At 43.7% G+C, this 22,189-nt stretch overlaps 1 protein-coding gene across 3 annotated transcripts in view; it reads right to left on the reverse strand.

The window, feature by feature from the left end:
* Nucleotides 1-512: 512 nt before the first annotated feature.
* znrf3 (zinc and ring finger 3) overlaps nt 513-22,189 on the reverse strand; it is a 218,390-nt gene continuing 196,713 nt past the window's right edge. The window contains exons 5-9 of one of the 3 annotated variants that reach the window (XM_052032112.1): nt 21,427-21,534; nt 19,446-19,613; nt 17,716-17,818; nt 12,761-14,368; nt 513-1,708 (exon numbers count right to left, since the gene is read on the reverse strand). In XM_052032112.1, coding sequence (XP_051888072.1) covers nt 1,653-1,708; nt 12,761-14,368; nt 17,716-17,818; nt 19,446-19,613; nt 21,427-21,534 — 2,043 coding nt within the window. In that variant the 3' untranslated portion in view covers nt 513-1,652. Of the gene's footprint in view, nt 1,709-4,124; nt 4,291-12,760; nt 14,369-17,715; nt 17,819-19,445; nt 19,614-21,426; nt 21,538-22,189 lie in introns of those variants that run through there. The other 2 variants (XM_052032110.1, XM_052032113.1) reach the window with 2 other exon arrangements.

The following is a 22,189-nucleotide window of genomic DNA, read 5'->3' on the forward strand; positions in this document are numbered from 1 at the left end:
AGATTGAAACTCCCATTGCAAACAAATTTTGCATGTGGACACCACTCTTGGTACCTTTTGGGGGAATTTTACATCAGTCAAAACTGCTAGGGAGAATGAAAATCTTGTCTGAAAATAAGGAGATTCATTTCCTGATAGGTACCACCATACCCAGAAATGTGCCCAAAATCGCTCTGCTTCACCTTAAGCTAGTTTTCAGCAGCACAACACCACCTTTTTGTTTTGAGATTTGTATGAATGAATTTCCAGGTCAAACACTTGTTTTTAATTGGCACCTTTCACAACCCAAGATTCTGCCTGGTTTTATGCAGAGTGGATCAACACAGTCATTATCTATGACTCAGAAGGGGTGCTACCAATTGAGCCAATGGTAGCCAATGAGTCAATTCACCACACCGAACATTTAGCTGCAAAATGCACAGAAGATGCTGACCTTCATTTTGACCTCAGCATATGGAAATTAACAACAAGCATCAAAAGAAAACCGTCAAGATTTGATGTGAAGCCACAAGAAAGCGTCAGTAAAGCTTTACTTGATAAAACTGTATTTTTCCACAGACATTTGTACATTTTTTGTTACAAAACTGTATAGTACTAAAATTTAAAATCAGTTTTTGGTCAGAGAATATTTAATCTTTGTGTGCAATTATCATGTATTTACAAGGTCCCATGTTAGTGATTTTTCAATGATTATTTCATAATGTCATACACTCTCCACATAAGACATGGCTTAAGATAAATATATTAGTAAATAAATATTCTGAGAACATATTTCCATAAATGAAATGTGCCGCTATACATATACAGAATATACACAGACAATTTCTAGCCTTTTTAACACGTTAGAAAAAACTGGTAATGACGGAAAGAACTCTTGACCATTTTATAATTCTTTACAAGAAATTTCAGACAAATCTTTTAAGTGCTACAAATATAAAATAGTGCCTTAAGTACCCAACAAAATTGTTACTTTGCTTGGATTGGTCAGGCAGTAAAGGCATTATTGTGTACATAAAACTCTACTGTGGTGCCTTTCAATATGGATGCACAAAACATACACTCAACTGTTGCAGTGTCACTAAGCTTGTTCCATGGCTTCCATGAGTGCTTGTTATAGCTAATCTGATCCTCTTGATACAGCACAGTGAAAAACATTCAGTCACAGCCATAAATTGGCTGTTGCTTCCCTCCCCATCCCCAACCCCCCCTTCCCCTACTTGTTTCCCCTCCCTCAAATTTTCCCTTCTGCAGCCTCTTCATTTCCCCCAACCCTTCTCTGTTTGCTCTTCTTACATTTCATATTGCTGACTTACTAAGGCAACCGTAACCCTGAGCATGTAGAAGGCTCAAAAATCCCTTGGACAACAGATCAAAGTTTATTCCTGATGTTCCTTGACAACAGTAGTTTTGTTGCCTTGCAACAAAGGGCAGCAGGGTTTTAAATAACAGCAGATCTTGATCTCACAAGACAAGCAGCACGAACTGAGTCGTGGGAAGATGCATCAGATTTGGTGTTTTCCTCCATGTTACCACTTATGTGTGTTTTGTCAAAGCTAAAACAGTCGGTTAAGGACTGGGTTTGGAGTTTTATTGATTGCTTCCCGTATCTCCGTACTTATTTACACACATATATATATTTATATATAAAAAAATCAGATGTTCTGTTCAGTGACAAAATCTTTCTCTAGCATCAGAGATGGTCCGGACCCTACAGAAAGAAGAAAAGGAATATGATTACCAAAGAGGAATGAACTCTCAATTAAAATTGTAAACTTTTAAAATTCAGACATACAAATGGATTTCTTTATCATCAAGATTAAATGCAATAACCGTCATCCATTCTAAGTGACTATCCTATTAACTGTGAAGCTAACGTTATTATTTGGTATACTTTTGACAAGGGCCAAGTGGCAAAAACGGTTAGATTCCCTGCACAGCAAATTATCCACCACTGTAGCAATTCCCAATGATCAAATTTAAGGTATGAACTTATCAATAGCTGGAATCAAATGCCTCACCACTGTTAAAATTGGGAATTCAATGAACCCAGATTTAAGAATGGCTCCTCTAGAATTGCCAAGGGCAAGTTCCTTGCCAGATGGAAACTTGCTCATTTGCATTTTCTGTTTAATGAGTTGATTAAAACTTCCTGCCCTCTGGGGAACTGACCCCTCAGTCCCCTCATCTCTCCAGAATGCAGAACATCTTAATTGCTTCAAATGAAGACAAACAGATGAGTGAGGCAAGAAATGTAGCTGGTTGGCAGTGTTGGGTTTGATCTGTGCTTCAAAGCAAAATACAGAAGGAGGCCATTTGGCCCATCAGGCTTGCTCTAGCTCTCTGCAGGAGCAATCCTGTCCAATGTATACCTTGGCTCTTCCCCACAAAACAGCAATTACGGCACTTCCTTTCTGTCTCAAGTATCTGTCCAATTCCCTGTTAAAAGAGACAATTTAATTTGATTATACTCCTCCATGAGGTGAATTCTAGGTCATGACTTCTCCCTGCGTGGATAAGCTTTTCCTCATATTGCCTCTGCTTCTTTTGCCAGTCACTTTAAATCTGTATTGTTTAGTTCCTGTTCATACAACCTGTCTTGCTTGTTGGCTGAATGCTTCAATAAAATCACCTCTCAATCTTCTCCACTCCACGAATGGAGAAGTAGATGAAAGAGTAGGTCATTCAGGCCTTTGTACCTCTTGCTCAAATCAATAAACCATAAAAATAACTAAAAATCTACCTGTCCCTCTCTTGAATATACTCAGTGATTGAGCCTCCACAGCCCTGCTGGGGAGAGATTATTATTGGGGGGGGGGGGTGGAAACGGGTCAGCTACCCTCTGGGTGAATTAATTTCTGAGTGGCCAATCCATGAGGATGTTGACCTCTATTTGGAATGATAGTGGAAATGTGAATAACTCCCTGGACTGGTTCATGGAACCACTGTGCTCTGGAGCATGTGAGAGAGCACAACATCCATGCAAATGAAGAAATAATGAATAAAATTGTGTCAAACTCAATTTCCTGGGTGAGAGTGGGGAATCAGGATCTCCACAACGTTCACTCCTGGTTGCTGTTCAATACGTCTAGCTGAAAAGTGGATGGTGACCTGGATTCGATCTAGCTGTGACTCCTCCCTCAAAATAGTCCAGGATTCACTTTTGATTACAAAGCTTCTGTAATCACAATACCTTGTCACTTAATGGATTATCGTGTGTAATATCCACCACCTTCAATGAGATTCCGCCACTGATTTTTTTTGAATTAAACTTGATTTGAATTGTACTTCCTCTTTTCTCTAAAGATGCGGACATCTTCCCCTTCCCTGTCAGCATTCTGAAGGGACTGTTCCCCCTGTGGCTCCCTGGATCTCTCTTCCCTTTTTACCATCCACTCCCCTTCCAAAGGCAACTACAGGAGATGCAACACATGTCCTTTTACCTCATCCCTCTCCACCACCCCGGAACCCCAACAATCCTCCATGGTGAAGCAACAGATCACTTGCACTTCTTCCAACCCAGTGTATTTTATTCGGTGTTCACCATGTTGCTGTGCTACATTGGAGAAGGCAAGTGCAGATTGGGTGACCACTCTGCAGATCCCTCTGTTCTCTCTGCCTTCAATGAGCTTTCAGTCATCTGTTACTTTGATTCTCCATCCCACTCTCACTCTGACCTCTGTCTGTGGTCTCCTTCACTGTCCCAACAAAACCCAGTGCCCGAATGAGGATAAGGTGCTCTGCATCCCAATGTAGAGCACCTTATCCTCATCTGGGCACATTGCATCCCTTGGGACTTAATAGGAATGTGATAATTTTGTGTCAGAACTGACCAGTACTAATGCAAGGTCACCCACCTGTTACTTAGTTTTTCTCACTCTGCAGATGCTGCCTGATCTGCTGGGTATTTCCAGCAATCTCTTTTGCTTCATATTTTCTGCAACTCAGTTCCAGCACATTTTTTCTTTTGTTTCTTTCCCCCCCCTCTCCTTAATAGCCCTCATTCATCTACTAACTAGACAGCTCTGAAAGCATTGTCACCTGGTCTCCAACCTATCATGGACAGTCACCATGATCGCTCCATCCCTCCCCCTCTCTGCAACTTAAAACACACTTACTTCCTCACTTTTAATAAAGGGTCTTCAATCCAAAAACAATAAACTCTTGTTCCCCTCTCCACAGGCGCTGCAAGACCTGCTGAGTATTTTCAGCATATTCTGTTCTTATTTTCGATTTGCATCAACCAGCTTTTTTGATTTTCACTCATTCACAATATGCCAGTGTAGTCAGCATCTTCAGGGAGGAGAGGGGAAATAAAATTGGAGAATCAACAAATTTAATTCAAAAAGACTGAATGGTTCCACACAATAAGATTAATGTGGATCGGCATGATTCATATGTTGCTTATTTGAAGTCAACTGCGGCACATTACTGAACTGGTGCTCTTTGCCGGCTCCCTTCATCTTCACATTTTTTCTTGATTTAAATTTTTAAAAATGCATACTTAAGTTTGACTGTTTTTTCTTTCCAGACCGCTCAAGGGCAGCTGTAGCTCTGTTCCCAATTACAGACTCCAATCTTCAAAAGGGCACTGTACACTAAATACTAATGTTTCACAAATGTGCAAAGCGCTGCCACGCAAAACTAGTATTGCGAAGGTTCGCCATGCTTAAAGTAATTCCAACAATAAATTGACGATTTGCTTCTTGGGGCGCTCCTGCCACCGGCATTTGAATGCCATCAGGAGGTCACTAAAGACTTTCAGCTGATGTTCAGTACCATATTTCAGCTGGAACAGATCACTTGTTCTTCAACCTAACCTTCCCGGGAGCTGCCAACAATAATAGCCAGTCGTGGTAATGATAAAGTACTAAGTGTGACGTACTAAATATTATGGGTAATATGACATGATCCTTAAAATTACTGCGGTAACTTCAAGGACATTTTAACAGTCTTGGCTGGATTGTATTCACAGCACTGGAGTTTGCACAGTGTAAGAAGTATCCATTGCATCTCAAAATGCTTCACAGCTAATTAGTTGTTATGGAATTGCAGTCTGTTGTAATGTGGGTACACACGGCAGTCATGTTGCCAAAATCCAACAATAAAGTGCAGGGCAAGCCTCGAGTACTTGGTAAGCACTGATATCAAGTAGTCATTAAGGAAGAGTATGCTTACAAAGTATCAATAGAAGCAGACAGAGAACAGACGTGGTGAAAATTGACAGGCAGGATGGTTTGCTCCGCTTAGGGTGGATAAGTCACCTGATCCAGAAGGCTTTCAGTTTAGGTTGCTGTGGACATAACTGAAGAGCTTGCCATAATCTTCCAATATTTCCCAGATGCTGGGGAGGTGCCAGAGGATTGGAAAATGGAAAATACAATTTACATATTCAAGACGAGGTGCAGAGACATTCCTTATAACTAGGGTTAGTTTAATATTGATGATGGATACGAGCCAATTAATCAGAGCCTGCATGGGTCATAACTAACCCACCTGAACTGTCTGATATAGTAAGACAGGAAAAATTGATGAAGGAGATGTATCTTAGGTCGATTTTAAGGAAGTGTTTGACAAAGTGCCACAAAAAAGGATGGTTAACAAAAGTGAGGGTCCTGACGTAGGAGAGTCCTTGGATAACAAATGAGATCAAGGATATAAAAGGAAGTGAGGACACAAAACTAGAAGTTGTGGTAAATTTTAGAATGAGTAAAATTTCAAAATTTACCAAGAATATCAAACTTGCAGTGAGGCAAACAGCGAGGATGATGCCAATCAACTGCAGGAGGCTAAGAGTGGGCAGACAAGTGGCAGATGGACTTTAATACAGAGAAGTTCAAGGTGATGTACTTCTGTGGTAGGAATGGGCAGAAAGGATGCAAGGACATTTCAAGTAACTATCAGTTTAACATCGGTGGTGGGTAAGATTTTAGAATCAATATTCAGGGGAAAAAATGACCAGGCACTTGCAGAGGTCTGAGTTAATTGAGAATAACTAGCACAGATTTGTAAAGGGAAGGTCATGTTTGACTAATTGAATTTTTTGATGGAGTAACACAGAAGGCTGATGAAGGAGGTGGCACAGTTCTGAAGAGCGTGCAGGAACAGAAAGCATGGGAGCTTGTGTGCACTCTTGAAGGTGGCAGGACATATTGAGAGAGTAGCTAGCAATGCACCTTGGACTTCCCGAATAATAGTACTCAGTATAAAAGCAGGGAATTTATACAGGGAATTTGTTCTGGGTGGACCACAACAAGAGAATTGTGTCCTGCTCTGGACGCCACATTTTAGGAAGGATGCAAAGGTCTGAGGAATTAGGGATTTTATCTGCAGGGTAGGGATGGAGGAGCTTGGGATGTTCTTCTTGGAGCAGGAGAGGTCGGGGGAGATTTGATAGAGGGATAAAAGGAACATAGAACTAGGAGCAGAAGTTGGCTATTTGGCTCCTCAAGCCTGCTCTGTGCTTCAACAAGACATTGTTCAACATCACTCTCCTTCCTTTCCCCATATTCTTGATTCTTTAATATCTGTTTTGAATGAATTCAATAACTGCGTATTTGTTCTTAGGAAAGGAGACCAAAATTGTACACTCGCTAAGGCTTAGCTGTAGTTAGATATCCTTATTCTAACACTCAAATACTCTTGAAATGAAAGCCAACATACGATTTGCCTTCCTAACTGCCTGCTGCAACAGCATGCTAGCTTTCTCTAATTTCTGTACAAAGACATCCAGGCTCCTTTGAACATCAACATTTCCCAATCTCTTACCATTTAAAAATACCATTTCTGTTTGTTCTATGAAAGTGAATAACCTCACATTTTCTGCATTGTTCTACACCAGTCATGTTTCTGTTTACTTGCTTAGTTTGCCTATATCTCCTTGAAGCCTCTTTGCATTCTCATCAGCACTCAAATTTCTACTTATGTTATTAGCATATTTAGAAATGTCACATTTAATCCTCTCAAATGTATTGTTGCTATAGATTGTAAACAGTTGGGAGTCGGAGCACAGATCCCTGGAGTCCCCAACTAATCACAGTCTACTAACCTCAGAAAGACCTGTTTATTAATAATTAGTTTTCTATCTGTTAACCAGTTTTCATATCCATGTTAGTACGTTACCCCAGTTCCATGAATTCTAACTGTGTTCACCAGCCTCCTGTGTGGGGCGTTGTTGAAAGCCTTCTGAAAATACAAAAGCAGCAGTCACTGGTTCTCCTTCATCTACTCTGCCAGATACATCCTCCAAGAACTCCAAACAGATTACCCTTTCATAAACCCAGGTTGACTCTGCTCCATCATATTATTAGGCAAGGCAGACAAAGGAAAGTTATCTGATGGTATGAAGACTAGGGGACACAGGTGTAAGGCTTGGGGCGATTCATAAAGGGAGATATGAAGGAAAACTTGTTTATGCAGCAAGTGTTAATGACCTTGAATCCACTGCCTGTGAAAATGATGGAAGGAGAGATGATTAATGATTTCAAATCAAAATTGAATGGGCAGTTGAGCAAAATCAATTTGCAGGAATATAGAGATTGATTGATTTGACTGTTCAACAGAGAGCTGGCATTTCTAAATTATCCAAGTAGCCTCTTTCTCTGCTGCAGGATATATCATCATATACTGTAATCTATCTTACTGAAGTTAATTTGACAAATAAATGTTGGCCAGGACACAGATGTGATACTCAAATTTTATATAACAAAATGCCAAGATGAGGAAATTATACGAACAGTCAAAGGTCATGTCCAGAAGCTTGAATGGTCACAGTCCCTGTTATCGTGTGGGTTTTCTGGCTGTAGAGGGACCTGGCAGCAATTTATGATAAAAATGCTACAGTTACATTAAATGATATTGAACCATACAGGCACATTCCTGAACGTAAGGTGCTCAGATCTCTCATAGGAGTAGCTGTATCCAAGGATATCAAAAGCAGATATTACTTGTAATAGTCCAGTACTCAAGTCATGGTCTGGTGTGACCAAGTGTGGTGTCGTGTATGCACGAGTGTGAATGTGTGAGGTGAGGTGGTGAATGAGGGTTGCCTGCATGAGTGCATGGAGTGGTGTGCAGGGGTTAGGCAGTGCACATCCATGCTCAAAAGCACATGCATGTTTGGGGATCAGTCTTCGGGTGTATGCTTGCTCATGCACATGGAATGTGAATGCATTGTTCAAGAGTTAGTAAGCTTCTTGGATGGGGCACTAAAACAGAGGCTGGCCGCCCAGAGTGGTGCACAGCAAGAGTCAGCAAAGTGAACAAAACTGAAGGTAATCTAGAAATGCTGGAAAGCAGCAGAAAGACAGACATGTGAAGGAGGAACAAAGCTTAATCCTTCAGGTGGAACCGTTGGCCAATCCTCTTGAAACACTTTCTCTTTGCTTGCTAATCTTCTGCCCCAGGCTTGTTCCTTTCTCCTCTCAGCTTTCACTGGTTTCAGCAATCAGTTTCCAAGAGTTTGCCTTGGTACTCAGCAAGCCTGAAGTCCCACACCACCAGGTTCAGGAACAGCTACTTTCCTACAACCATCAGGTTCTTGAACCGACTTGCACACCCCTAACCCTACCTCAGCAACGGAACGCTACAGTCCACCTCTTGCATTGCCATGGACTTGTCTTTGTATTTCTTGTGCACTATCTTTTTTTTTCCCTACTGTATGGTATAATTTATAGTTTGTGTGTTGTCTGTACCTACGTGCTTGAGATGCTGCAAGCAAGTTTTTCATTCTACCTGTATCTCATCGTACTTGGGTAAATGACAATAAACTCGACTTGACTTGCATCCATTGCCAAAGAGTGATGGAGTGTTTTGGCAGTCTCTGCCATCAGAGGGTTATCACAGCTGAATCTGGTCCTTTTCCAGAAGGGACGGTCTGATGGCAAACAGGAGCAAGAACCCTGCCCTATTTTCTTCCCATTAGCCGAGGGACGCTTGGCTAGTTTTACAGCCCTATCAGTGCCCTGGTAGATATTAAGCAGATCAGGGACTGAACTTTCAGTGTGACTTCATGACTCACTGGATAAAATCACTGAGCTGTCATAATGGATTAAAGTATCAGAAACAACCATATTTCTCTATAAATTAACACCCGATCTTCAATATTTTGCTTTTAAGGTTTGCAATGAAAAAGATTACTGACCCACCAAGTCTACAGCCAGAAACCCTGTCTGGTTATCTCTAACCCCTGCTCACCCCTTATCCATTCAGTCACCCTTTTAATGATCCATTCCTCCACCTCTTCTGAGGAAATACAAAGGCGTGCTATTAATATCTCTCTTTTTCTCAATTTTCCTTTTCAACAGATTTTCACCTTTCATGCACCCTTTAATCTTTTGAAATGTTTCAATCTGCATTCATCGGTTGCTCAAATTATGTGCAGATCATAAAAATGGTCTCTGTTGACTTTCAGTTGTTTTGATTCATTTATTAATATTTGCAGCTCCTGACAGTCTTTCTGAGACTCTGAACAAATCCTAAATGTCATCAGGAAAGGCTATGGTCTAGGCTAAGTAGCCCACAGGTCTGGTGCTCAAATCAAAATGTAGCAAGATGCGTAAATGAATTCAGTCAGTTTATTTATGGAGTGGCCTCAGTATTTGGCAGCCTATAGGCTGATGAAAAAGTCCAACCTGTTCTTATCTGGTCTGCTAGTAACTCCATTTCCACACTCGTCAGTGAACTCCCAGGAAAACTTCACAATAAATACTACCCATGTCCCAAGAAAAAAAAGAAGCAAAAATGTCCACAAACTGTGAACAAATCATTAACGGTGCATAATGAGATGCAACTTCTACACTAAGTAAAACAAGAAAATGTGACAGATTCCAGCATCTGATGTCTCTTCCATCTCCATTCTAAACATAAAATCATCTGGCTACTGCACAGACCTAATCGATGTTGCTCCACTGGCTGGGGAGTAGAACGGGTGAAGGATGCTGTGGCATCCATTCAGGACTCAGACCTCTGCTGTATGCATTGCTGGAATATCACCCTCACAAAGTGACTGGAAAGGTTAACTGTGATTGCTCTGTGTGTCTGTACAGAAGAAATACATAAGGAAATGTAAAACTAGAAATGCCACTTAAGTGTTTCAGTATCATTCATATCTATTTTCAGCAAATTATTCTCCCGAGCTTGACCATGTACCCTGCTTTGGATCTGACTTAAGTGGGAGATGGAGAAAACATGTGGAAAGGAGTCCCAGTTGTTCTGTTTTGCTTGGTTGAGCCTCTCAGTCCTGGATTTACCAGTCTATCGTCCATTTGCAGCTCTCTTCAAAATACCCACCTCTACCTTTAAAATCAAAATCATAATCCTGCAGTTGTCTTTACACAGGCTACCTTGGATACAGTAAGAGTTAAAAGTACCCAGAAAAGTTGCATCTCAGTTCGAAGTAGATCGAGACTGACAATGATTGATGTCTGGCCTTTGGGGAAAAAAAACAACCTTCCTCCCCTGCAATATTTTATCATTTTACAAGAAAATGTCATGTCAACACTTTCTTCACAAAATAATTACTGTATATTTGAGCTGAATAGGAGGATAAAAGAGGTCAGTGACAGGGAAATGAATGTAAGATTGTGAATAGCATGTAAAATGTGATACAAGGCTCCAACCCTCCAATGCATCACCACCTAAGCTTCAGAGAGATACACTTTGCTGTTTCCCATGCTTTCCAGCTCTTGCACACATTAATCTGTCAGTGAGGCTGGTGAATTAGTGCCAATTAGTATATAAATAAGGAAATTATTGATCAATGTGTACAACACAAGTTAAGTTTCTCTGCAAAAGAAGCCACTGTGGTGAAACTTTTATATATCCGTATGGTTTAGCCTAGAATGCAGCTGCCAACAGTGAGAGGAGCGTTGAAAGATTGATGTGATGAAGAGAGCCAATTTGGCCCATTGTGGCTTATTATCTGGACAGACCCATGTCCTTCCCACAGCCACTGCCTCCACCCTCAACTGTTTCCTAAGTAGCTACTGCCTCGACTACTCTGTCCAATACTCTAATAATGCCTTTATCACTTTTTATTTGAAGAATGATTTCCTGGCTTCAGCCAAAAAATTGGCCTCTCTCCAGTTTGGCCTTCTGCTTCCTGCAGTCACAATGTACAAGCACAATTGGGAGTTTACTCCAGTTTCCTCCCACGTCTCAACAATACACTGGTGGGTTAACTCACTCCAGTATATCGCCCCAGTAATGGTGGGTGGCAAGACAATCAGGATGGAGTTGATCGGCATGTGAGAGAGAATGGGTTACTGGGAAGTAAGGGGGATGGGATGGATGGGAATCAGTTAAACTTTTGGAATATCTGTGCATTAAACTCTGTATGGTTCTCTGAACTGAATAGGCAGGTGTCTGTAGATTAAGTGAAATCTCAGTTGCGGAGGGCTTATGTCTGAAGGCCCACCAACACAGAAGCTGGCTGACCCAAAAAGGGTGTCCAAATTTTGTTTTCGATATGCAAAATCCATGACATTTTGCTTTCAGGCCAACCCCCTTCTGCTGCCCTGGCTCTGTGAGGATTCCTCGAGAATGTGGTGTCTGAACTGGGTATCCGGCTGATTTTCCTTCCCCTTGGTTGTACAGTAAAACTCAATAATGCAGCATGCTTTGGGTCTTAGTGGTGCCACACTGTCAAGAGTTTCTTGTTTACAGGATGTTATTAATGCTGCAAAATAATTTTAATTCACAGTTTTTACAATGCTATAATACTTTCTCTGGTGAACCCTGTAAATTTAAAAGGAGCAAGGGGATCCCAGGCTTCAGTGAATGCTGGAGTAGCAGAGGGAGCCTGATGAGTGTCGGGACAGTGAGGGAACCCCAGCTCCAGTGAGTATTGGAACAGTGAGAAGAACCCCAGGCCCCAGAGAGTGATAGAGCAGTGAGGGGGCTCTAGCCCTGGTGAGTATTTGGGCATTGAGGAGCCCCAAATTAGGTATGTTCCTGATGAACCTCCCCAATTTTTACAGATGCACCATAGAATGAATCTTATCTGGATGCATCACAGCTTAGTATGGCAACTGGTCTGCCCTAGACTGCCAAGAAACTGCAGAGAACTGTAAATGGAGCCCAGTCTATTATGAAAACCAGCCTCCCCTCCATTGACTCCGTCTACACTTCCCGCTGCCGTGGGAAAGCATCCAACGTGATCAAAGATCCCTCCCACCCCGATCATTTTCTCTTCTTCCCCGAGGCAGAACATACAAAAGCTTGAAAACACGCACCACCAGGCTCAAGGACAGCTCCCATCCCGCTGTTATGAGGCTCTTGAGCGGACATCTTGCACAATAAAGATGAACTCTTGATCTCTCAAACTACCTTGTTGTGGCCCTTGCACCTTATTTGTCTACCTGCACTGCACTTTCTCTGTAACTGTAACACTATATTTGGCATTCTGTTATTGCTTTTCCTTTTGTACCACCTCGATGCAGTTATGTATGGAACGAGCAACAAACAATCTGCTGGAGGAACTCAGAGGGTCGAGCAACATGGGTGGGAGGAAATGAATTATTGATATTTTGGGTCAAAATGCTGCATCAGGACTACGATCTGTCTGGGTGGCATGTAAACAAAAGCTTTTCATTGCATCCTGGTAATATGAGACAACAATGAAACAATTACCCCGCTGAGTGTCAGGGTAGTGAGGGAAACCATCAGGATTTCCGAACGGTCGGATAGCAGATTTTTGGAGTTTCACTGCCGGCATGTCCCCGAACCCTCTCAACCTGCCCCTCCCTACCCTTCCCGACCTTACCCGCTGAGCTACTCCTCATGGTGGACTCGTGGAGCCTGGAGCAAATGTTCTGAAAGGCGGCATCCGGCTGGGGGAGGTGGTGGAGGGGTGGCAGCGGGGCAGGACACGCATCCCCCCGCCGCCGCACTGCTCCCTCGGGCCCACGCAGCCTGGCGGCCTCGGTCCCTGCCGCCACCGCCGGCTCGCCGTCCGTGTCCTCGGGGATGATGGCGACGCGCTGGGCCAGCTCACGGCTGCCAGGGGGCGAGGAGGAGGAGGAGGGCGTGGCGGTGGCCTGGGGGTCGCGAGTGGTCTCGTCAGCCTGGGTGTACCGCACGTTGACGGCGCAGTCCTTGGCCGGGACATGCACCTGCTTCTCCTCATAAAAGCAGCGGGCCGGGGCCCGGCGCTTGCCCGGATCTGTCCAGCATGGGCGGCCAGCGGTAACACTGTATGACGCCGGCAAGGCAGTCCTGGGCTCGGAGGCCCTCCGGCATGGCCCGTTGAGCAGCGAGAAGCGGCCGCTCTCCGCCCCCTTGCAGTCCGCTGTGTGGATTTCGAAGCAGCAGGCGCAGGCCTGCTCAACCGGGCCGCTGCAGTCCTCGGGCCTGCCTTCCGAGGAGGCGGAGACAGCGGCGCTCGGATCCCTGTCCTCCAGCGAGGAGCTGCTGCTGTAGTTCATGTCCATGCTACAGTCCGAGAGCTGGTCCCCAGGCGAGGCCAGGGGTCCCGCGTCGGGAGAGGGGCAGCCATATTTTGACAGGCTGCTGCCGCTCTCCTGAGGCCCTTCCATCAGCAGGGCCCCGGTCCGGCCGGTCGCCAACTCGCCGCCGCGGCACGGACTTCGGCTCCGGTAGACGTAGGGGTCATAGTCACTGCTGAGGGAGCTGCGGAAGGTGGAGCAGCTGCCATACACTCCCTGGTTGCTGACCTCGGTGCAGTCCAGCATGGAGTCACTGGAGGAGCAGTGGCAAGGGCCTGAGCTAGAGCTGGAGCTGGAGCTGTCGCTGCCGGGGCAGTCGGCCAGGTAACCGCTACACACCGACCGGTGGCCGTGGTAGCAGCCGAAGCTGGAGCCGCTTCCCCCATCCAGATGGGACGACGGTGGTATGTGGACCATGGTGGGATACAACATGCTCCCGCCCGCCTGAAACCCGCGGGCCGGACCCTTGTGACTGTTGATCCCCGGCTGGGATTCTGCCTGCGGGTAGCTCAGCCCTTGGATGAAGTAATGCTGATACATGGTCTCGTACTGGGAAAAGCAAGGGGCCCTCGAGTAGCCCCGCCCGTTGAATTTGGGCCTCCGGAAGGTGTGGCTCTGAGGGTAGGCGCGGTGCTCCAGGTTGCAATGGTGGGCGCCCAAGCCGTGGTCCAAGTGGACGGGTGGGTAGCTCCGGACGTAAGTGCCTGACTGCGCTGGGTATAGCCCCTGCTCGCTGTGCTGCTCCACCGTGAGCACCGTGACAGGATTCCCACGTGGATCCATGCTAGTCCTGGTGGGATAGGTGGTCAGTTGGCTCGTCCTGTGCACGCGTCCAGGATAGTGGACGGGGAGCACCACCCGCTGCCGGCTACGCCCTTGGCCCTCGGCTTCGACGCACATGGGGCCACTGCTTTCTTTCTTCCTTTCTGTGAAGAGAAAGAAATGTTAGGTGGGGTTTTATGAGGCAGAACTCAGGCAGCTTCAACCCGCACTCATTAAAATCTCGAGCAAATTAACAACGCTGTGTCTTTCGTTGCAGCTGCCATTTGTCCAAAGTTTCACAGATCCCTTTGCCTCGTGCTGCACAGGAGTTCATTTGTGTTTATTGACTTTTTGGAATCTCAGTGCTGCAAGCAAGGCCAGCATTTATTAGCCATCCTTAATTGCCCTTGAGAAGGTGGTGGTGTAGTCATTTTAGTGAAGCGCTGTTGGGGAGAGAGTTCCAGGATTTCTACCCAGCCATGTTGGGATGGTGAGAGACTTTAAGAGGAACATGAAGAATTATGTTTTATTTTAAAGAGTATTGATGAGGGAGGATGGCCTTTTAGGTTCTTCTTTGCTCCCGGTGGTCTTATTGGGATTCAAAAGCATAAGTGTTTTCACAATATTGTCACGCACAAACATCATAGCTCTGCTCCTTCCTGCTCTTGTCTTTTAGATGAAACTATCAACACCCACCCCCCCCCCCCCACCCCTACAACCACACTCGCAGTGGTCTGTAAAACAATCCTCTTTGTAGAACAATGGCATTATCCAAAGAGGAATTCTCCCTTGTGTCCCAAAACACCAAAGTCACCAAAACAAATTTCCTGCCCCATTTTATCCTATTGCTGTCTTGCAGGAACCTGCAGTGTGAGGATTAACTCTTCCAATCCCCGTGTCACATCAATGGAAAAGAAAACTAAACGAGCTGTAAAATGTGTTGGCAGCTTGTCATCAATGTGCAACATCAAGGCAGATAAATTGCCAAATATTTGATTTATAAGGCATTGAAACCCAGGGTCAAAGAACAGCAAGCCTTTGTCCTCTGAATATGATATCTGTAACTTCCTCAAAAGTGGATGTTCAGCCTCTTCAAAATGAGGGAGCACTTGGTGAGGAATAACATTTTGACCTGCTTCATGTTACATCAAGTGAATGCACAGAGCAACTGTCACAATCACAAGCAGTTAAACAGCACAGCTTGTCTTGGTGTTATAACAATAAATAATAAACATGTTGTACTATCCTGGATTAGTGGTTCATCTTAGTTAAATACATCAAGGTAACTTGCATCTTACCTCCTTCTGTGTCTGACCAAAGCTTGCCTGGGTAGCTTGCTGCTCTAAAACCTGGCATTACATTTTTCTGGACCTGGCTTTGGGTCAAGTGTCTTTTATTAATCCCCTTTAATTAAGAATGTTAAATAACCAGAAACTTTTCAATGTCGTAACCATGAAGCATTTGTGGATTACTAAGGAAGGCTGATGAATTGGTTGTTGAGGTGTGATTCGAGTTTTCCCTGTGTGGATTTGTTAGCATTCTGGATTTCAGCCCATCACTTCTGTATCAGCTTCCTCACTCCCGGTTAGCACATTTCCTTCCCCACGAAGCCCACTGGCTTTGCCCCACCTCTCATTTCTCTCCTCTTGAATCTGTTGTCCTCCCAAGCCCCATCCTAACCCACAGGTATGCATTACCTTCCTCTTTAGTTGCCACCAGTCTAAGCTTGTCAATTTCTGGGCATTTCTCCGGAGGGACTTTGAGGCACCCATTGCAACCTCCTTACAAGGAGCAACCCATTCTATCTCCCCGACATCCCCTTCCAGTACCACTCAACACCACTGTCAGCTCTGCCACTGGATCAGCTGCCACTACCCGTGTACATTGCTGCAAAGTTTTGATGAGACACTCAGGAATACACAAGCAGGCCAAGCCAATAGGCACACACTTCTCTTTTGTCATTTGGGTCCAATCATACACATTAGATGCCTTTGACCATTGCATTGAATCCAGAAAATGGAATGCTTTGCACTGAGTGACAGCAAAGCGTTGGGAGCAACATACAGAACACCTGCTCTGCACAGCAGTGTGGTTTAACCCCCAATCCTTGAAATATAGCTGAATTAATAAGAAATCCCAATGGACTAGATCTGTCAGGGATGTTTGAAGGATTTTTTTCATGAAGATCCGACCAAAGAGTCACGAGTTAGGCTGACTCTTCTGGCCCAATCTTTGACTGGGAGTTACTGAAAGAAGTCGAGTACTCTCTCCTTCAACCAAGACTGTGGATGCAGCACTGGTCCAAGCCTGAGGGCCCAACATCTTGTCTGGGACTGTCATTGCTCTGGTAAACGCTTGCCGGGTACTTTGAAGCAGATGGGTTTTGTCGGACTGGACATAATTAGCCAAATAGCAGTGTGGGGTCCCTCTAAGTGAATCTGTGTAAGTGGGTGGGGAAGATGTAACATCACACCCACTACCTTCCAAACCACCCCCCCCCACCACACAAAGCCTCATTTTACAATCAAGACCTTGGTATGCACTCAAGATATACCCATAATGGCATTGATACAAATCTCCCAAAGGCCCCAGCACGATGGGACCAGATTATATGTGTCGGGCTCACATTGGGTATCAAAAAGATTTTGCCCTTGGGTTCTGGATGAACGTGACCAGGCCAGGCCGGCTCTTTTCAGATAAATAAATGCACTAAGATTCAGTAATGTGGGACGTGATGAGGCAAACTGCCTGCCTTCAGCAGGAAGAGCGTAACCAGTACAGGAATGCTTCCCATAGGGCTTCGCTGTGGAATCTGACCGCCGACACAAGCCCGACAGAATTCAACTAAACTTTTCAGGTTCTAGTCAGGTCCAGTATCAGAGATGTTTCCAGCCTGTGGTTTGGATTATGTGGTCAACTTCTTTAGTTTTATACCCAAACAGACCTCTAATTTTCCTACTTGACCCTAGAATGAGCCACAGTCATACAACATGGAAACCCACCCTTTGACACCCCCACCCAGTGTGTGCTGACCTTCAAATATCCCTTTACACTAATCTCATTTTACTCTCCCACATTCCCATCAAGTCCCCCCAGATTCTACCACTAGAGGGAGTTTTCAATGGCCAATTAACCTACCAACCCACATGTCTTTGGGATGTAGGAGGAGGAAAGCGGAGCACTCAGAAGAAACCCACATAGTCACAGGGAGAACATGGAAGTTCTGCCCGGACAACAGCTGTGGTCAGGATAGAATCCGGGTCACTGGAGCTGCGAGGCAGTGGCTTTACTGGTTGAGCCACCACTTCCAATGTTTGCCAGGGTCAGTGCAAAAGGTTCCTGGCACACATATCCCGGCATCGATGTCAGATTGCTCATTTTTGGCCCATCGGATGCCTTCTTTGTTTAACCATTAGAAAGTCAGTGGCTAAAATGGGGAGAAGATCCATCACACTCATGAGCTGAGGAAACATACCAGGATCCCTTGAAGGAGCAGTGAGGCTGAACTTACCAATAATATTGTGCCTGCAGTGAGGACATGTATGATGCTGCAGGAGCCAGGGATCCACACACTTCTTGTGGAACCGGTGAGTGCAGGGGATCACACGCAGCTCCTGCCAACAAGAAGAAAGGTTGGATTTTTTTAAATGTAAAGTTAGACGTGCTGAGAAGTACTGGCAATGAATGACATCGAACTGACTTGTAGTCTGATGCAAAGAAAATATAAACAGATAAAGAGAAGTTTTGATGCTATTTGTGGTAAAATATTAATGAAGTAAGATTTTGGCACTCTGCAGATCTTGAGTAGAAGGTAGAGAGAGATAATGGAGGCCAATAAATAACATTTTCAGAGGTAATCTGTAAGATCACATAAAAAACAGGTTCTGAGGCAAGGAAATGGAACTGACAGGTTTTAGTTGCTATTTAAGAAGAAAGGATGTTTGCTGGGAAGACTGATCCAGGAAAATGAAACGCAGAAGGTACCTCAGAACACTGTGCAAAAAGATGCACTTCACTGTGTGTTTCGATGTACATGTGACTAATGAAGATATCTTATCTTATCTTATCTTAGAAGGTAACACAATCTCTTTCGACAAGATATTATAAGTGTCTCAATAACTGACCAAACTCCCGTGTGGCTGACTTTCCAACTTACTGTTTACAGCCACGTTCGAACCATTCCACATTGCACACACACACACTTAATCAAGTTTCCTCCATGTTTTCCCATCAATATTTGTTACTTGTATAAAAACAGATATTTCAACAAGCAGACAGTCGAAACCCAGACATAGGGTTCTGTTTGCTTGTGTAGGTTTTGTGAATGTAGCTTTATATCTTAAGAGAAGAATGGTCTTTGTGTCACTGCTCGCCTGTTACTTTTTTGTTATTTTTCCAATTCCGCCATTCACCTTTCTCTGCGCACTGCCCCCTCCCCTCCCACCCTCTGCTCCCCATTCTCCATGTGATAGGTCAGCAGCAGAGCTGTGAAACTCCCTGATGAAAGGGCTACTTCCAGCCGACTGTTCACCCAGGGTGCAATATCTTTCTTACAGGCCACAACTTCTCATTTGCAATGTTGCTCCTGGAGATGAAATTGTGCTTCTTAAAATCTTTGCATTGTTCCTCAGGTAAATCAGGAAATGTGGTGGCATTGCAGGTAGAGCTGCTACCTCACAGCTCCAGTTACCTGGGGTTCGATCCTGACCTCTGGAACTGTCTGCATGGAGTTTGCATGTTCTGCAGGTGACAAGTGGGTTTCCCCCGGGTGCTCCGGTGATCCATAGATGTGCTAGTTGGCAGGTTAGTTGGTTACTGTAAATCATCCTGATTATGTACGTGGGTGAAAGAAGAATAAGAAGGAACTTGATGGGCATGTGAGAGAACATGGTTAAAGAGAAATAAGTGGGGGAATGGGATTGATGAGATTGCTCTGAAAGCTGACGTAGACCTGATGGGCTGAATGGCCTCCTAGGCCATTAACACAATTAAAACTGGGGCCAACTCTACATGAACACTTTCTTTTAAAGACCTGTATCCTTTTCGTATTCTGGTATTTCCTATCAACTAAGCAGAAACTGAAGAAAGTTTATTTTACCATTTGATCAAAAAAGAACGTCTACACAGCTTGCTTTTGTAAGATTATGATGCTAATCAGACTGACCATCCCGTGGCACGTATCTTGCCAACCGTTCAAATCAATCATGGACAAGCTTTAGATTTTAAAAATGCTTCTCCCACCTCTCCGTCGACATATTTTTCCAAGCAGATGGCACAATCTGAGGTGGAGCTGCTACTCAGTGTATCTGAGGCGCTGCAGTTGCCTTCTCGAGAAACTTTGCCCTTTGATTTGAACTTCCTCGTCTCCATCTTCTCGAGGGCTTGGAGAGCCATCCTATTCATCGAACTCTGAGGGAGGATAGAAAGATTCAGATGACATGGTCAGAGCGGGAATATAAATCTAGCTGCTTTTGGAGGGGTGCTTGCCACTGTGCATCCCACTTGGGGTGCTAAATCCAATTTCACAATTGGCACAGTTTTACTCAAAACTGATCACTAATCAATTAACTCTGGACTATGTTGATTTTAGTTCCTGATTTTAATCACTAATATCAGTGATTTTAGTTCACTGCTATATGATCTAATTTCTATCCACATGTGCCTAAAGCTATCCCTTTATGAATGAGGTATTGGATCTTCTGTGTCGTTGGTCTAATTGGCACTAGATGTATAACAAACATCAAAGCAGGCCTCAGTTCCCTGGTGACCAAGGTGCCTAAAGAGTCACCCGCGTGTGTGCACGCACGCACGCACGCACGCACGCATGCACGCACGCACACACACACACACACACAAAACCAGGATCAAGTTTTTGGGAGTGCAGTAGTGCAGTAGATGTGTACATCATGAATCAAAATTGGGCTTTAGAATACAATGCAATCACATTGTGAATAAAAATACTATGCGAAAGAATGTCTAGCCCATAAAATATTTTGCCAGTACATTCCAAGTTGTTAAAAAGAGCAGTCTCAACAAGCTTCAGAAAATAAATATAAAACCTAGTCAATATATTCATGCATCTGAATACAAATCTTTGCAATCCCATGCATGTCAAATAAATGGGTATGGCCTCTATTGTTAACCTGACAACAGAACCTGGCACTGTATAGAATTAGATTGTAGTTGGTTGCATTTTTAGAGATCGTAGCTGCCATATTGGAAGTGTTACAAACAGCATATAAACATGGAAACTTGCAATGCAACAATCAGTGTGAAGATACTCGTATGCCACAGCATTACAAGGTTCCTGATGGGCCTGGTCCATCATTCTCATTGAAACCACAGCACTCTTACACCAACTACTTCATTGTTCAAATGTGAAGAGAAGGATTTTACCTATGATTATAATCCAGAACAGCAATAGCATGTGTTTGCATTACAATAATTTTAGGTTTTTTATTGTTTCTGCCTCTCAGACCAGAACACAATTACGTTGAATAGGAATCTCTACAATGATAACAGATTGCTAACAGTACTGACAAAGTTCAACAAAGCACCACGCAGGTAATTTTGTATTGTGTGGATGGTGTAAGGCAGGCGATACTGAATCAGACACATGTTAATCATCTGTTCAGGTTTACATGTTTAATTTTCTTCGAGTTCAGCTTCTTCGAGTATCAGCCATGTTCCATTCACGCTCAAAGTTCAAAGTAAACTTCTTTACATTTTCTCCTTTAGCTCATATTTCCAACAACCCAATAAATATCTGTCTAGTTCTGTTGAAGTTGTTGAAGCTCAGGAGTTGTGTTGCCTTTAGAAAGACATTTAACTTCTTGACAAAGGAGCTCAGTCTGAACTTATAGCTGCAAGTTGTGAATATACAAAAGGTACAACAATAAAACTCTGATAACCCGAGTTCAAGTATTTGGAAATCCCAGTGGTTTGGCATCTGGCTGACCAGGCCCCAGTTTTCATGCTCCCTTTAAACTTACCAGGTTCACTGGAAAATTTATTATAATAGTGTAACATAAAAAAAAGTGACCTTTCAGTGTTTTGGCGTATTAATAGTCCAGAAAATTTGCCAGTCCGGCACTGCAGATGTCCTGAGTATGCTGGATTATCAGGGTTTTACTATACCCAGTGTTTAGGATTTTCCAAACCCTTCGGAATCTGTGCTAATCTTTTCAGATCAGTTCTAAAAAACTTCTGTTCAGTCTCTTACCTGACTCCTGCGTTGTTTGAGCTTGATTTTAATGAGTAGAACCAGACAGACAAGGGAAACCACCACAAAAAAAGCCAGGAAGATTCCCATATCAAAGTATTCCGTGGGCTGCTGGTGAGACAGAAGGAAGGAAATATGTTGAGAGATGCCATTAATTAAATGAATTGTTGTTAAAGTAAGCAGATCCAGCCACAAATATTGTCATAATTAGTGACAAGAAACTATACTAAGAATGTGTTCACTCCTGTCATCACATAAACCTTTAATGCTATGCTAATATAGTCTGGCTGTGATCTTTTTAATTCTCTCTATCAGAACTAGTGACAGACCAGAAACCATTAGCATTATAGATAGCGGACTCCCTGCTGTTATATTTTATTTAAATCTCAGTCACATCAAAAGTGCAGAAAAAATTACTTTTGGAATTGAGAGCTTGGAATACAGAAAATAGCACACTGAAAAAAATATGCATTACCGGCCAATATTTAACTAGAGGAGACATTTTCAAATTCATAAGTACTGTATTGGTCATCTTTAGAGTTGTTCCTAATATAGATACTACTTGTATGAAAATTACCTGCTGCCCAGTCAGACTCCCCATATATTTGAAGTAAGCCTTCAAAAGCTAGTTGCTTGAAAGACTACGGCTCTCCTTCTAGCTAGCCCCTTGGTCCACTTCTCATTTGCTCTGAGAGGTATATCAATTCCTTTCTAACAGTGGTGCAACCCTACTCCCAAGTCTCTATTAATTGAAGGGAAGACC

This window comes from Pristis pectinata, chromosome 17 (genome assembly GCF_009764475.1).
Source record: "Pristis pectinata isolate sPriPec2 chromosome 17, sPriPec2.1.pri, whole genome shotgun sequence".
NCBI lineage: Eukaryota > Metazoa > Chordata > Chondrichthyes > Rhinopristiformes > Pristidae > Pristis > Pristis pectinata.